The sequence below is a fragment of the Odontomachus brunneus genome, unplaced genomic scaffold (assembly GCF_010583005.1).
Source record: "Odontomachus brunneus isolate Ranch 3 - 2012 unplaced genomic scaffold, Obru_v1 Obru_scaffold_009, whole genome shotgun sequence".
NCBI lineage: Eukaryota > Metazoa > Arthropoda > Insecta > Hymenoptera > Formicidae > Odontomachus > Odontomachus brunneus.
The window spans coordinates 3,517,544-3,534,527 of record NW_022639459.1 but is presented as its reverse complement, the minus strand read 5'-3'; the positions used below and the strand labels follow the sequence as shown (position 1 = coordinate 3,534,527).

General features: G+C 33.6%; 4 protein-coding genes across 8 annotated transcripts; 2 read left to right on the top strand and 2 right to left on the bottom strand.

Moving 5' to 3' along the window:
* Positions 1–32: 32 nt before the first annotated feature.
* On the bottom strand, positions 33–6,453 carry LOC116840239 (N-terminal kinase-like protein). The gene is made up of 13 exons (XM_032806734.1): positions 5,912–6,453; positions 5,425–5,627; positions 4,894–5,040; positions 4,687–4,815; positions 4,370–4,581; positions 4,023–4,113; positions 3,448–3,930; positions 2,470–2,691; positions 1,833–2,085; positions 1,463–1,633; positions 1,030–1,313; positions 340–448; positions 33–242 (listed from the first exon to the last, which is right to left on the bottom strand). The coding sequence occupies exons 2-13, from the start codon at positions 5,536–5,538 to the stop codon at positions 109–111; spliced, it is 2,349 nt and encodes a 782-aa protein (XP_032662625.1). The 5' UTR covers positions 5,539–5,627; positions 5,912–6,453; the 3' UTR covers positions 33–108.
* Positions 6,454–6,706: 253 nt separating this feature from the next.
* LOC116840241 (V-type proton ATPase subunit e 2-like) lies at positions 6,707–8,344 on the bottom strand. The gene is made up of 4 exons (XM_032806737.1): positions 8,228–8,344; positions 7,583–7,630; positions 7,421–7,508; positions 6,707–7,276 (listed from the first exon to the last, which is right to left on the bottom strand). Exons 1-4 carry the CDS (start codon positions 8,323–8,325, stop codon positions 7,253–7,255), a joined length of 258 nt encoding a protein of 85 aa, XP_032662628.1. The 5' UTR covers positions 8,326–8,344; the 3' UTR covers positions 6,707–7,252.
* A 649-nt stretch (positions 8,345–8,993) lies between these two features.
* LOC116840325 (ras-related GTP-binding protein A) lies at positions 8,994–12,130 on the top strand. Of its 5 annotated transcripts, none has more exons than XM_032806902.1 (7): positions 8,994–9,193; positions 9,464–9,615; positions 9,818–9,917; positions 10,157–10,541; positions 11,093–11,308; positions 11,385–11,500; positions 11,568–12,130. In XM_032806902.1, the coding sequence occupies exons 2-7, from the start codon at positions 9,604–9,606 to the stop codon at positions 11,657–11,659; spliced, it is 921 nt and encodes a 306-aa protein (XP_032662793.1). In that variant the 5' UTR covers positions 8,994–9,193; positions 9,464–9,603; the 3' UTR covers positions 11,660–12,130. The 5 variants fall into 5 exon arrangements, with proteins under 5 accessions (XP_032662793.1, XP_032662794.1, XP_032662791.1 ...); XM_032806903.1 differs by having other exon boundaries at positions 9,444–9,615; XM_032806900.1 differs by having other exon boundaries at positions 8,994–9,228.
* Positions 12,131–12,446: 316 nt separating this feature from the next.
* Positions 12,447–16,420, top strand: LOC116840327 (beta carbonic anhydrase 1). Its single transcript, XM_032806908.1, has 5 exons — positions 12,447–12,625; positions 14,346–14,430; positions 14,940–15,127; positions 15,270–15,461; positions 15,551–16,420. Exons 1-5 carry the CDS (start codon positions 12,452–12,454, stop codon positions 15,758–15,760), a joined length of 849 nt encoding a protein of 282 aa, XP_032662799.1. The 5' UTR covers positions 12,447–12,451; the 3' UTR covers positions 15,761–16,420.
* Positions 16,421–16,984: the final 564 nt, after the last annotated feature.

The window sequence follows — 16,984 nt, the reverse complement described above, 5'->3', positions numbered from 1 at the left end:
CGGACAAGTTATAAATACAGAAAATACTTTCATCATATTATTCGTAGTATTTAATTCACTTAATGTACAATAGAATGTTCAATAATATACGGTGTGTAATTATTTTATTTAAATCTTCTTAGCGGCTGGATTGGTTCGCAATTTCACTGCTCGTTTCGCTTCCATTTGTCTTTGCCTAGCTAATTTGCGTTCCTCTCTTTTTCTTTTTGCTTCTTCAAATTTATTGTTTCCACTAGGAACGCCTATTATTCAAGAGACATTTGTTTTAATAAATATAAATTTAATAAGTTGGATAATAATTTTCAAAGTAATATTTATCACTCAAGAAATCGGATATACCTGTTTGCTCTATAGGTTGAACGTCTTCGAAAGGCTGAAATTCCGAATCTTCCCATCCTACCTCGGAAGAATCATTTTTTTCTTGAACACCTTGGGCTGCTTCTTCCTCCTATATACAAACATTTAACATATTACTGATAACGATGATATACTCGTTAACCAACCATGATGTTGTCGTTATCTTGTTTTATTTATGCTAATGTGTCTTGGTCGACCGTACCCGGCTGGTCGGTCGCACAAACCGAATGTTCGTGTTCAAAGAAACAAGTTCTGTATTTATATCTACAGGTTGCCCTAGAACCTGTGTACTGCAGTTAATTTGTATAAATCGTGAATCGATTTTAAATTGATATTAATAAAAATTTAGACTTAAATCTCTCACCCATTATCTTTATTTGTCATTAACTATCTAATTACTAAGTTTTAAATAAAAATGGAGTTTTTAGTTTGCGAGGAATCCCTTTACTTTCGATTTGTTTGAGATTTAAACGGTAATAATGTTTCGATGCTTTTGTTAAAGTGAAATAGACTCTAAACCGGTTTTAATACCCGAGGGCTTAGGAGCGAGTTCTCGATCACGTCACACACATTTTATAGCGCTCGGCGATAACTACTATCAAGTTAGATGGAGTATTTAGCGAGAACCTTGACTTAGCGCACGAAAGTTTTGCAAGATGCCAAGTAACAAACCGGTTCCTCCTCAAGGCTAGTCCACTGTTCATTGGCCTTGGGGGAGTGGCCGGACGGTGATATACTACTGGCTGGATTTAACGGCGTCGACGACTGCGTAGCAGCGGGTTGCTGTTCCATGTCGCCCCAATTATCAGCATCCCAACAATCCCAATCGCAATCGGAATTCGTATTCTGCGTGTTTTGCGTATCGTGCTCGTAGTCGGGATCGAGAGAAGTCGTGCTCGTTGCGCTACTCGTCGTGGCGGTCGTGCTTGCGCTGCTCTGCGAGCTACTGGCCTGTTCTAAAGTTAACGTATAGAAGTATCATTATTAAATAAATATATAATTTTTCGCCGAAATATTCAGTTTTTTTTTTATATAATTACACACTAATAAAAAAGGAAGAAAATATTTCAAGCAATGTAATATAATGCAGACAACAGATGCAAACCTAAGGAAGCAGGTTTATTCAATAGGATTCTAGACGTGTTCTGGGCATTCGACGATTTTGGCGTGTCCGACTGACTACGATAAAACTTCGCCGTGACCGCAGTAACAGCCCATCCAGCCCATGTAGCCGCAGCGTTGCTGAGACTGGGTGTCGCTGTATTTACGTCCGCCTCTACAAATATTTCAAATATAGCAGAATTCTCGAATTAATTTCAATATAGTATTTTCTCTTCCTTAGTCATTTTCGCAAATTGTATAAATTTTTACTCAACACTAAGTAAATAATAAAATCCTTATTTTATATTCGTAATGTTAGTACTGCATCAGTTAGCATAAACATTACGAAAAAATTGGGTATTTAAAGTGTTTACCCATTGATTCACGAAGTCCAGGATCTTCTGAAACCCTTTCGAGCTTAGATAAAAAACCACGGATGGTTCGGAACGCATTGTCTCTCACTCCTTTGTCCAAGTCTGTGGTGAGCGGACACAAAGCTGGTAGAATGCGATTGGCCACTTCCTGCAGTAGATAGTACTGTTGTGTTGCGGCCAGAGCCAATATACTCGCGGTTCTTGCCGGAGGAAACGGGTCGCGAGTACCACGGATAAAAGCGCCGATCAATACCTAGAAGAGACCATGTCCAGTAACTTAACAAACATTATTATATTAAGCAATGTAAAAGAACTCGATAATCAAAAATCACAAAATAAAACTGCTCCCTACATTTTATATGTTGTAATTACATTTTCTTATAAATATCATGGCATTGTACTGAATCAGTGCAATGTCACATCTCTTAAGACACACAATCAAAAACTTTTCCATGAAAAACCTACCCTGATCGATAGGAAGAGAAATCCAAAAATAAAGTAATCTGGAAAAAAGGGGGGTAGGAAGATGAAAGAGCAGCGGTTGTGTCCCAAATGGAACAGATATCCATTGAAGAAGAAGAAGAGTAGTCGTATCGGTTGGACAGCTAGGAATATACCAGGTTCCAATCGACATTACCTTTTGTCTGATTTGTGGATGAAGATGTTGAGCAATTTTTCCAAGGCAAACAGTGGTATTTGTGCGGATACCACCGTGTTCATCCTTTGACTGAAGTTTCGCGAAGTATCTTAAAATCTCGACGTTCAGATTATTGTAATCTAACTTTGGTGCTAAATATACGACCGACTTGATCGTTTGACCCCTGATAGCTGCATTCGTATCGAGAAAACCTCTTGCTACCTGCAAGAGATAATTATAATATAATATATATAACCAAAGTTGGGTAATAACTAGTTAATTAGTTAAAAATGAAGTTGGAACATTAAAAAATTAATAACTTTTAACTTAATTTAGTTAATTTTAAGTAAATTAACTTTTAATTTAAACTAGTTATTTTAAAATGCATTATAATTTTAATTTATTAAATTTTTCTTATATAAATAAAAATAATCCATTAACACTTAAATCATTGCTAATAATAACTGCTAATAATATAGAATAAGAAAAAAAAAAATAATGACAAAAGAATTTTTTGTTTTTCTAAGTGTCAGTGTTTTTTTCTTGTACGAGATTCTTAATAAAAATAGTTAGTATTTTTTATATAAAAAAAATTTTTTTTCATTAGCAATCCATAAATTTAATTTTCAATTGAAAAAATTATTTATGCAAAAACATATATTGCTTTGCAGAATTAACTCTTAACTTTAAAAAGTTAATATTAACTTTTAATTGATCTAGTTTTCGTTTATGTAATTTTTAACGTAAACTAAATTAACTTACATTTTAACAGCATTAACTTAATTTAGTTTAAAAAAATTAACTTATCCATGATATATAATTAGAATTTTTTTCTATATATGAATTTTATAAAATTTTCTTTATGTATCTAATGAAGTTTTATTATAAGTATATATTATATTATTGCATCACTATAAAATCTTTATATTCTTTAGTGCTCGAAATATATCCTAAGTTTCTAATCGACAAAATCATTACCTGTGGAAAGATGGCCTCATTAACGGTTGCCGATTGCAGGTGATCGACGAAACGATCTAGTTGCTGCAACAAACGCAATCTTGTCGCTCTATCGTTCGACGCAAAAAGTTTTACGACACATGGCACCACACGGCGTTGGTACTCGACGTCGGGTAACTGACAACCCAACTGTAACAGTGGTGGTAGCACCGCGCTACCGGCATCCCCGAACTCGAAGGCGGCCAGCAATTGTGGCAGGATCTTGTACCGACCAACACCGTCGGGGAATGAATCTAGTTGAGCCGCTAACTGCGCGAAGAACCGTCCCTTCTCGCCTCTCTCCTTCATCTGTATCTCCTCCAGGAACAACAGAGCATCCACAAGATTGTTCTTGAAAAAGCCGCCGTTACTGCGGCAACGTGCTATCACATCTGCAGGATTCGGTCTTCCTTCCGGATTACCGCCGGTCAATTCTCGATACACTGCCGTTATTTGCTTCGGAATCTTAGAAAGTAGAACAAATGCCGTCAATCCACAATAACTTAGAATTATATGATACATCATAAACTTATGATATAAAATAGCTAACAGCTTACCTTGTCTGTAATTTTTAATTGTGACGTAGTGTTGAGCGTGCCGTTATAGGTTTCCCAGATCAGGCAACCGAGTCCCCACATGTCGACTGAGCTATTTTTTTATTCATTCACATCAGTTTCATAGTGTTAATATTAAACCTGAATGTTTACATATAGAAGCTGGTACTTTGAAATAATAGGTATAAAATAACTTACTTAATTACACTTAAGATATTTGCTGAAGTGTGAGGATTAATGGGAAAAGTACATTTTTTTCACAATTCTACTCTACTTAAAAATATGCAATGAGTTCTATCATGTGCCTAGACATGTTAAAAGTCTCAGTAAAGTCAATATAATCAGTTTACCATTTAGTCACTGGTTTTGTATTTTCTTTAGCCTCTGGTGGTTGATAGACTTGGAAAGCAGGGGGTAACAAATTATAAGGTGTATCCACTGCAGTCATGTACTCAACCCCACCGAGTTTCCATTCACCGCTCTCTTCGTTGACAAACACTGTCCACAGATTGACATTATTATGCCGTAAATTCCCGTCATTATTTAAGAAGTTAAGTGCCCTCTGCCATCAAATTCAAGTAATATGTATTATAGATTTTGTCCTGTGTTCAATTGTGCATTGTTTAGAAGTTTCCAACATACAATGCATATATTCATTTATACATACTGTAATTTGAAATATACCCCAGGAAAAGTATAATTCGTTCTTAGATGCACTTTCAGAATTACATTTTCGTGTCAAACGGTTATGCAATGGTTCCACACGTTCTGTTGCTAAGTAAACCATTTTGTCAGTCTAAAGTAATGGAATATAGATTACACACTCTATTCACACAGTTACAATATTAGTATAGAAGACTGATACAACTCATACCTCAAGACTGTCAAGATATGCGAGTATACTTGGATGCCTAAGTGTCTTTAGTCTTTTCACAGCTGAACGGGCAATGTCCAGTTGTTGCTCTCCTCCATTCTTAACATCAAAAACAAAAACTGAAACATCCTCTCCTGCTGTAGTACCCTGTACAAAAAACAATATATTTCTGCTGCTAGATTATAGAAAAATATAACAAAATTAAACAAATTATACAAAATATAATATTGAATGCTGCAGCAAAATAGAACATTATATGCTATATATATACAATGTTCTTTTTTTATTACATATAATTGTACATATAATTTAAATTTAAATAATTTTAAATAATTTTATATCTCTAATAGTGTATTATATCTAATAAATTATTTTTATCATATATCTGTTCTTTTTCAAAGAACTTTTTGAATATACTGGTATGATAAGTTAGAGTGAAATAAGTATATTCTGTTTCACTCTAACTTATTACATCAATATACACTAGTTTGGAAAGTTCTTCGAAAAAGAACAGAACACTAATTAAATTACCTTTCTTTTGGCTCTGTGTAGTGTCCATATACTTTTGTTTTCCGAACCTAAGATAGGTTCTCCGATATCATATGGGAAATCTTTGGCAGGATCTTTTGAAAAAAAGGACCACATTGTACAACTTATGTCTCTATATACAGACTACGCTCAATTTTCAATGCGATGTATCATGAAACATTATCACTGACAACAATGCATCAAACCTGTAAAACATAAAAACCACTAGCTCATTGTATTTATTTCATTTTATTATTATATGTATCCTTTACTAGTTATGTATCTATTTAATGTACGTCATTGAGAGGTAATTATCTATCTAGTTTCCACACCAACCGCGTCATATCTGCGTCATGAACGCGCAATGCTTTCCTTTTTTTACATAAATATAGAAAAGAAACTAATTATTGTGGACTTTTCATTAGATTTCTGTTTCGATAATGAGAAACTCGTTTGCCGACAATCGAATATCATAGCCGGGCTCGCTTACCTGCGAAAATAGGAAGATTCTAGCTGCATGCAAATTCGAAGCTACATACTCTTCGAATCCATGTGACAACATGAGTAACAGATGACACGTCATTTTCAACACACAGCTGTAATTGATCGGTAAAAAAAGTCGGCGCGACTCGGATTAATTGGCCGCGTCCAGGAAAATCGCTTTGTGAGCGCTTTGCGATGCGCTCTCAGTAACTTATGGTTTCTGCTGAACGCACTTTTATTGTAATTGGTACTGTCTCTAAGATGGCGCTAGAGTCGCTCTAATAATAGAACTCGAAGAATTGAGGTCGTGGTATGACTCAACAATCCAGAAGACGAATTTTATTTTTTAAGTAGTATTAGTCGACAGCAAGTCAGCCGCCTTTATTTTACTTGAAAAATAGGTAAAATTCAACAGACTACAACTTTGAAAAGGACGATAATGAAATAGTTCTTAGAATATTTAACAAATTAAAGTCTCTAGTTTCCATCTATATTAATGTCGCCATCATATAATTTTTCATTTACAACTTTGTCAAAAAAATTTAGCATATGATGGATATTGATTCATATTCGCGTAACATCGTAAAAAATAAATTTTATATTAAAAAAATAGACTTGAGAAGTAGTTACTTTAAATTATAAAATGTTTTCTGAACTATCTAATTAATTTTGTAGAATATATAATCTGTTGAATTCTGCTTATTTTTTATCAGTAAAAATTATCTTTTAATTTTTATGTGCTATGTGTTGTCTGTTATATTCTCTCTTTCTCAGAAAATTCAAATAAAAAGAATAAATTTAATTCATTTAGAGAGGAGTGTTTGTGGTTGCCAATATATTTTAACAGTTTTCTATAAATTATATACAGGAATGTGTGTGTATGTGTGAATAACAGTTGTATTAAGTTTAAGATATTCTTCTGAATTTCATTATGTTATACGAAATAATATATTATCATACCATATATGTGTGACACAGTATGACGATAAGTATTATTTTACATATAATGAATATATATATGCATATGCAACATAATAAAAATAAAAGTAATTATTTTTCTTTATTAATTTTTAGGTAATTCTCTAAGTAACAATGATAAATGTCTTATATGCGTGTTATCCTTTAAATAATCATAATTTAATAATAAGGTTTCAAATTATACATGTTTTTAATATATAAATTATCAATATACTAATATATATTTTGTTTTTGTCTATTTTCTATAATTATATAACTTAGTTAAAAAGATTATTTATGCATATATATGTTTTAGAGAAAGAATGCAAATGCATATATTTAAAATTATAAGTTCCTATAGCTTATAAGTTTTTATAGCTACAATATCTTGTTAACCATCCGTGATATCTTTAGCCTGCAACAGATATTTATATATTGACTAAGCAACAATATCTTTTAAGGAAAGTTATTAGCTATTTTAATTTTTCTTATAATAATGAGATCAAAAACTATAATACCAGCTAAAACTATAATGTAGCTATCTATATTTTTGAATTACCCATTCTCGTGCCATAATCTTTATCGTTGTGCTATCTAGTTTTGGTCCAATCAATGGATTCATTTGTGCCATATAGCAACACAGCCAACTGTATATAACATTCATTGACAGATTAATATATAAATTACCATGTTAAAATGCTATAGAACACATTATACTTACAACAACCAACATGTAAAAGCTGTCATCACTAGTATCACTTGAAGTATTCTAGAAATATATGTTAATATATTTAAAAAACATGTAACTGATACAAATGATATTTTGTAATAGTAACTTGTTTTAGAGGTATCTTAAAGTTTATCAGTCTTAAGCCTATATTAATAATTATTACTTGAAACTCATCTCAAGAGAGATATTCAGATTTGAATTTAGAATTAGATGCCTTTTATTTGAATCATGACTACAGATATAATTCAACAGAAAAACTTGGATCTTGACTAAAAATCTGAGTATCTCACATGAGGCGTTTCAAGTAACGATTATCAATACAGCTTTTAAGCCCTTATTTTGAACTCACTTTTATTATAAGTCTCAAAAGATAACTCGTAAGCTTTCTAATTAGATCATAAGCACATTTATAAGCACTCTTATTGATAAAACAAAGTGTAAAACAAATCTAAGAATATTTGGTTGATTTAAAATGCCATAGCTGTATTGTTAATAAGTTACAGTTAATGAGAGTTATTACTTTATAACAGAGTGATATTTTATGATAAATAAATTAGATGTTTGATAAGTCCATTAACTTAAATCTACACATAAGTAAAAATTACAAAAGAAAATAAACAACAATAAAATATTTACCCACGGTTTGGTCCCTTAGGAATGAAGAATGGTAAACCTATCCCTACAATGCCCCATATGATCGTGAAAGCCAATATAGGTATCGCCGATGCTCCCATTGTTCTTCTGTTTTGACTATCTGATTATGAAACCTTTCGAAACTCGTAGTCAAAGAACCGAAGAACGTACAGTATGCGAAATTCTCAGAACTGTTAAAAACAGGGAGGATGATCACATGAAAGATCTTCACGTGACATATCGATTCGACTGAAAGACTTGCGCGAACGTATGTATGGCTGCGTTCCGAAATTCACTGCCAGTACTGAAATTCTATAGTATATGCGACATGAACTATAGATTTTCAGTACTGGCAGTGAATTTCAGAACGCAGCCATATAGAATTCAATTCTCCTGGAAAGCTATTCTTTTATTGGATATCGGACGTCGTACGTCGGACATCAAACGCAGTGTGAATCCTGCATTAGCTCATAAAAGATCTGCACTTTTGGCTGCATTTTCTCAACTAAAAGAAAGGTTTAAACACGCTTTTTCTTTCAAAGTATTCGAAATTGAAGCCAACATTCAATGGGACGAAAGTTCGTTTCTGAGTAATTTTCAGAAAATAATTTTTTTAGTGAATATCAAAAAAACATTTCTTCTTCCGAGTGTAGCTATAAAGAACAGACTTGAAGTAGGATCCACTTGCCGTTGTAATATTTCAAAGTCCTATATAGACCAATCATAATCGTTCTTTATTTCAAAAGTTTTGTAGCTTCAAATGGATCTTATTCTTGAGATATAATTGATGTGTTTTGAGTCAATGTAGTGTCCTGACGTGTACATTTGCTTGTAAACATTATTTAATTTCACGTTATTTATCAAGAAAAGTTCGTGTTGTAGATTTCATATCAGAGTATGTATCACGATTATTACTGCTAAAAAGAAGAAGAAAACACTCAAAGAGATCAGTCGACAGCTGAGATTAATGTAAGCAGTCCGCATCTCTATGAGACAAAAAAAATGTGAGCAGGAATAATATTGTTCAACTGAAATGATCCGAAAGGTTCAACCACATTTTTAATGTTAGCTTAATTTTTCCGAAAGTCTGTGATTCTGTTTTATATGAAGCATACATGGTAGATTCCTAATACGTTTTTCTTGCGTTTGTGATTATGTCGAATAACCTCGAAATAGCATGTGACATGTAACGAACACATTGTGTGCTTTGATGCGATAGTCTGTGACAAATGATTGTAGCGAGTTGAGCATATTGCCGTGCGCGACCCTTGCTCTGGGGCGGAACAGCTGATAAGTCAGACACTGTGAAACTAGTGCCCTGTTGAAGTGTTTCTTTTTTTTTTGCCAAGTACTATTGGAAAGAACATTGCTCATTCAAAATGAAGAAAAAGGTAGGGAAGGAAATATATATATTATATTTGTATATAATATATTTTCAATATTTCTTTAGATCTTATCTCATAGTTTTATCAAATAAATGGGCAGCATGAGCTTTCTTGTATCTTCCATATATATAGAATTTGTTGTATTTAGTCAGATATTTTTCCCTGTGTATGCGCAATACAATATATATAATTTTGTGTTATTTTTAAGGTTTTGTTAATGGGGAAGAGTGGGTCGGGTAAAACAAGTATGCGCAGTATCATATTTGCAAATTATATTGCCCGAGATACCCACCGTCTAGGAGCAACAAGTAAGTTATACTGACAGTGAATGAAGAGAACATTTGTCATTTTTTTAGAATAAATTTATATTAAAGATGATTTAAGTTAAAATTATAGAAAAGATATAAATTATTTGATAATAAAAAGCAAATATTTTTTTATTTACTATATATTATGATAAGTACTTATATTTCCTATAGAGCTTACTATAATAATATAATGAAATCTAATAATAATAATAATATTAATATGATGCAATTTGTTACAGTTGATGTAGAACATTCTCATGTTCGTTTCCTTGGCAATTTGGTGTTGAACTTGTGGGACTGCGGAGGTCAAGAGGCTTTTATGGAGAATTATTTTGCATCACAGCGGGATAACATATTCAGAAATGTAGAGGTGTTAATTTACGTCTTTGATGTAGAATCGAGGGAATTAGACAAAGATATGCATTATTATCAGAGCTGTTTGGAAGCGATACTGCAAAATAGTCCAGAAGCAAAGATATTTTGCCTTGTTCACAAAATGGACCTTGTACAAGAAGACCAACGCGACTTTATATTCAGGGAGAGAGAGGAAGATTTGAAAAGACTGAGTTTGCCATTAGAATGCACTTGCTTCAGAACGAGTATATGGGACGAAACATTATATAGGTCAGTGCTCTGTCATGATTATGAGTGTATACCAGTTCTCAAAATTGTTTGAACACTTTTCTTTTAATACAGTTTGGCATACAGATAATGGTCCATTAAAAGAAACATAAACAATTATAACAGAAAAGGCTCTGATGAATTTAGAAAACAAGAAGTATTGAATTTTTAAGAGCTAAGCACAGTTGTTTAGTGGTGGAATATAAAATATACATCTATCTCATAGAGTATTTAAGTTTATCAATTATAATAACAAATCTCACATTTCATGAGATGTGTGTTTTGTATTCTATAGCAGTAAAACTATCTATAGCAGTAAAACAACTGTGCTTACTTCTTAAAGGTCAAGTATTTCTTATTTTCTGAGAGAACATAATTTCTGGAAATTAACAAAAAACGAGTTCTCTTATTGAACTACCAGCTGCGTTCTCAATTGTTCAAACTGTTTTGAAACTCAATGTGTATATCATTTTTTACTCATATTTATTGCACATATTTATATTTTGATATTTCGATTTTTGCAATAGGTATTAATAATATTATCATTATTATAGGGCGTGGTCTTCCATTGTGTACATGTTGATTCCCAATGTGAAAGAACTTGAACAGAGTCTGAACCAGTTCGCTAATATTATTGATGCTGATGAAGTTCTTCTATTCGAAAGAGCGACCTTTTTAGTAATAAGTCATTGTCAACGACAATTTCACAGGGATGTTCACCGTTTCGAGAAGGTCTCTAATATAATAAAGCAATTCAAACTAAGTTGCAGGTAAATGTGGAGTGTAAAAGAAAGAAAATATGCTCGAAGCAAGATGTAGATACGAATACTGTTATTATTTTTCCAGTAAGTTAGCGGCGCAGTTTCAGAGTATGGAAGTGAGAAACACCAATTTCGCGGCCTTTATCGACATATTTACTTCGAATACGTACGTGATGGTTATCATGTCGGATCCAACTATACGTGAGTATTTGGAATATTTACTGCAGTGTATCTGAAAGATACTCAAACGCCCGTGATCCTCTTTCAGCATCCGCAGCAACGTTGATCAACATACGCAATGCCCGAAAACACTTCGAAAAGTTGGAACGTGCCAGTCAAAGTTCAGCATTGAGTAGATAGAAGTCGGCGCGACCCAGGCGCCTCGTCACCCGGGTCCAACCTGTTAATAACTGTTGAATTTATTACAAATGGAAGTTCTGCACCATGTCGTTGAAATGGTGAGGCATGACAACGAGGATATGATCGTTTGTTGATGAAACTGGGTCACAAAGTAACTTTAACACACGGCTTTCAACGTGAGCGTTTATGACAACGTAATTGTATAATGTCTGAAGGAGAGACGGCTATATCGATATTTGACATCGTTTATTAGATCTGTAATAATGCAGTTATTTAATTTGTGTTACATGTATATACATGTTGCGTGATCATAAAGCATCTGTAATTTATCGATGTGTATGACTGCGTATACGTGACTGATATTGTTCCATGCTGTATTCCGACTTCTGACTTGCCCGTGATACGAATTCTTGATTGCGATTGAACATTCAACTGTTAGTAATAAATAAAATAAATATAATTGCAGCCATATGCAATTGTAGCCTCGTGTTCTTTTCCAACTACCGTTTAAAGTAAACTACCGTTTCTTATTTGAAAATAGTCAAATTTTTTGTTTTATTATCGAGTTCTACTACTCGAGAATAAAAAGATCAACTGAACAGTGGATCGGATAAACTTGAATTAGAAAAAAGAGTAGACTTAAGAATTGAATTTAAAAATATTTAGAAGATTATATTATATAATCGTTGTTTCAATAAAAATGGAGAATTATTTCAATTCGTCGGTTGTATACGATCTAGTTTACTTCTGCTACAAATCAAAGTTTTAAATTTCCCGCTGTTGCCTTTGTAAATGGTGGAATTGTGTACTGTCATCTGTACTCATACTGGAAAGAAAGTTTCTAACGATATAGTATTATCCGAATGCCACACGATGGACAGGATACTTAAAGGGATCATGAAGTACAGAAAGTGCCATCGGGAAGGAATGGTGAAGCAATTTCAACAAGTTCGAGATCACCCCGAGGTATGTGTTTTCTTTTGCAAAAATATTTCGCGTTATTTTTCAGTGCGCAAGTGCATACGTACTTGCGACGCGTCATCAGACACAACTCCACGTGTGTTTTGTTGATAGGAATTTTTCAACAAAAATTATCACGGACCGTACATAAATCAATTCAATTAATTTCACGCAGATTTATTTGGCATGGATTCGACAGTTCTTACTTTCTCTCATTTAATTAAATACAACTCGACGTAGGTTCTTGTGCAATCGATGACCTAATGATGATAATCATATGGATGTTTGATAATTAACACATTGGTGTGATGTTACCGATGTCACAATTCAGTCGCTGCTTTACAGAAATCTATGTTATCGACGGTTGTACAATTGTATTGTTGGGAATGCTTAGATTAGACTGTATCACTTGTCAGTAAACCGTTACGTTCGAAATATTTCCTGAACAACCGGTGGCAGCATTCTACATTACCGCATGGCATTCCTCTGACTATCTCGACGAGGTAATACCCTTATGAAAAAAATACGAAAAAACCCTCAATTTTGGGTGTAAACGCCTAAAAACTGGGGATAAACACCTAAATTTGAGTGTTAACATTAAAAATTGAGGGTTTTTTTCGTATTTTTTTCGTAAGGGTACTGAAGACCAAGACCCATATTCTTGACATTTTTGCGTAAATTTCTTTGCGCAAGTGTAATCATATAATAAAATAGCTGCGTAATGAAACTTATGTATATGCAAAAATTTCAAGAATATAGGTCCGTTAGGCCTATTCTATAACTTTTAGGGCCGATTATTTCAACTTCTTGGTAAGCTACCTGACAGTTAAATCATGTGTCTGTTTTTGTCGAATTTGAAGAAAAAACGAAAATAGACATCTGATTTAACTGTTAGGTAGCTCACCAAGAGGTTGGAATGATCGATATAACGACAATGTCTTTATCGTTACCTTGTCGTTGCGCAGGTATAATACATGGTAGAAAAGCTGTGCAATGGCACGCCGTGCTAGTGACATTGTCGTTAGAAAGTTACAGAATAGGCCTGCAGGCATTTACATGGTATTTTAGAGTCCAAAATTTATTCAATTGTTAATAAAAATGTCAATTTACATGATGTATATGTGTCTAAACGTTAGCCTACGTATTATTTAAACGTTACCTTAAACCTAACTGTTCGAAATCGTTCGTCTAATCAGAGGAATATTCTCGAACACCTCAATAATAATAATAGAGGAATCGTTTGTGTGATTGACCGGATCACATGTTTGTCACGTGTATAACACAGAATCTTACGTGCTCGATTGTCTCGATTAAGCGGTGCGTTTTGGCCTAAATATACAGAATAAATTTAGCTTAAAATCATAGATTTATTTCCGTTCTTTGCATTTTGTCCTAAATAAACGGCTGAACTGATTAACTGATGGCCCACTTAAGCGAAATCTACTGTATTACCTCGTCGGTGCCTCGACAAATGTTATTTTTCTTTGTTGTCGAAAAATTATATTACTTATTGCTTGATATTTTATTTTTTATTATTTTTCTAATTGTTTCACAAATAAATATAGAAAAGAAATAGATATATATATATATATAAATTGTTTATGTATTGTTTATATATATTGTTTTTTTAATGTAATATAATTTGTCTCTTTGGTAACAATTGATTTTCATCTCCGTTACATCACAAGTATTCGTAATTTGATATCTGTTGTTGCTCTTATCACAGCCGAAAGCAGTGTTCTTTACCTGCATGGACTCCCGGATGATCCCAACTAGATTTACGGAAACAAACGTTGGGGACATGTTTGTCGGTACGACAATCTAATATGGCAATATTGCATGATATTAATTGTGACTAAATTTCTGTTTTTTGCTTGGTTTTTATTATTTACCACGTATATTTTGAATAAAAGAAAGAATCTAAAATCTCTTTACACAGCTCGTTCTTCGTAGACATTAACTCGCCAAATTATTTTTCTTACACTGAGAGAAAAAATATCTAAGAAAAAAATAATTTCTCGGTAGATATTAATTATATAGTTACTTATATTTATGTGCATATATTGTTGCACCGAGAAAAAAAAATTTTTTCAAATAAGAAAATATATTTTTTCCTAAGACTTTTAGGTATTTTTTTCTCTCCGTGTGGGAATTTATTGAAATATTTAAGATTGTAATTCTAAATATTTCTTATAAGAGAAAGAGCAAAACAAAATATGTATATATGTAAGGATGTTTATTCTTTTTGGAATGTTTCGATTCATTTGTGGAAATGACCGATAGGCATCGTCGTACGGGCTAACGGAGTTCGGTTTTTCAGTACGGAATCCCGGTAATGTTGTCCCGCATTCGCAGCATTTCGTGGACGAATTTACTATGTGCGAATCGGCGGCGCTGGAGCTCGGCTGCGTGGTGAACGACATAAGGCATGTCATAGTCTGCGGCCATAGCGATTGCAAAGCGATGAACTTGCTCTACGCGCTGCGGGACGAGGAATTTGCATCTCAAGTGCGTTCTCTCACACTCCCGCTCGCTATTTCTCATGAAAATGTATCCATTTGCCTCGAGTAACGAGATGCGCATCACCTTTGCATCTCGTTGTTGTTGCGCGCGTGCCGTATATGTGTGTAATGTGCCGACCGAATTTTAGATGAACAGGAGAATATCGCCGCTGAGAGCATGGCTGTGCGCGCACGCCAGCAGCAGCTTGGCGAAGTTTCAGCATCTTGAAGTCGCCGGTTTCCACGAGCCGATTATCTTTCAGGCCGAGACGCCGCTGCGAAAATTCGTCGCTTACATCGATCCGGAGGATAAGTTCGCCATCGAGGACAAGCTGTCGCAAGTTAGTAACACGCGGAAGCAAGAGAGCCGATCCGCGAGAGACCGCCCGTCAATCTACCCGGGATCTTATTCAGCCACCCTTTGTTGTAGATTAATACGTTACAGCAGCTACAGAACATCGCGTCCTACGGCTTTCTGAAGAAGCGTCTGGAAAGGCACGATCTGCACATTCACGCCCTGTGGTTCGACATCTACACCGGGGATATTTACTATTTCAGCCGTGCCAACAAGAGATTTGTGGAGATAAACGAGACGACGGAGCTTGCTCTGCTGAAAGAAATTACAAAATATTACTCGTAGACATATTCTTCGGCGACGCACATTTCTATTGTCTCGGCACAATCGCCGATTAACATTGCGTTTCCAGAGACACGCACAAAGTAGGTCGCGAGGGAATAATCATATGTATATTTTTATGTGCTCGGATCGAGAGATTTGTGCCTCCCCCGCAAATCCCGTCGACATTTCCACGGGGAATTGCGCGAATTGTACCAAACGAAATTCTTGTCTGCTACTAATTCGTTGCTGATGTTCAATGTGATATGCTTAATACACACTATTATGTGTATAACGGACTGCCACGAGACGCGCACAAGGAAGGAACGTTTGTTGTGTTCAGCGTTCTCCAAACATTCGGTTAACGTTCAGCGATTCACAGGACTAATTAGCAGATTTGCAGAACGGATTGACGTTAACGTTCCAATTCTGTCTAAGTACAATCTATCGGATATATTAGTTACTAATTGTTTTTTAAGTGTCTTGTTTTGCTAAATATAACCATTCCTTGCCGATTGATTGATTGAGACACAGGTCGTAATTGAGATGTAGCACATATATTAAATAAATTTCTGCGAAATAGATTTTTTATTTATCGTGTTATGACAAGTTATGTTTATATAGAATTTATTTATGTTAATAAAAAAATTTTTTAAATTTTAATAAACTATATATATGTGGAGATTTATGTGTTATATATATATATATATATATATATATATATATATATATACAGGGTGGCACAAAAGAAGCGAACGGTTAAACATTTACAAAAATTTTATTTTCAACTTTTCAATTTATTTTGACATGGAATTATGAAGTCTAATTTACGAAGATTTTTTTAAGTTATTTGTGAAACACGTAACATATAACAAGTTATATGCGTCACGCAAATGTCCTTCATTTTCTGTCTCGTAAAGACTTGTTTTCTCTGCAAGTTATGAATTTTTTAAAAGTTCGTTCTTTTTGCGCCACTCTGTATATATATAAAAGTCGCCTTGATACCATCGAAAAATATCCTTTTATACACACAGAAAAATATACATACTGTAAGTTCAAGTAAATGTAATTTATTTCAATATTTCATAAGTCCGCGAATCTATTATAGAGTCATCATAAGCGCCAAATTTATTCAAAATATATTCTGGATTTTAGTAAGTTTCGCACTTTGATCAATTATATATATATATATATATATATATATATATATATATATATATATATATATATATATATATATATATATAT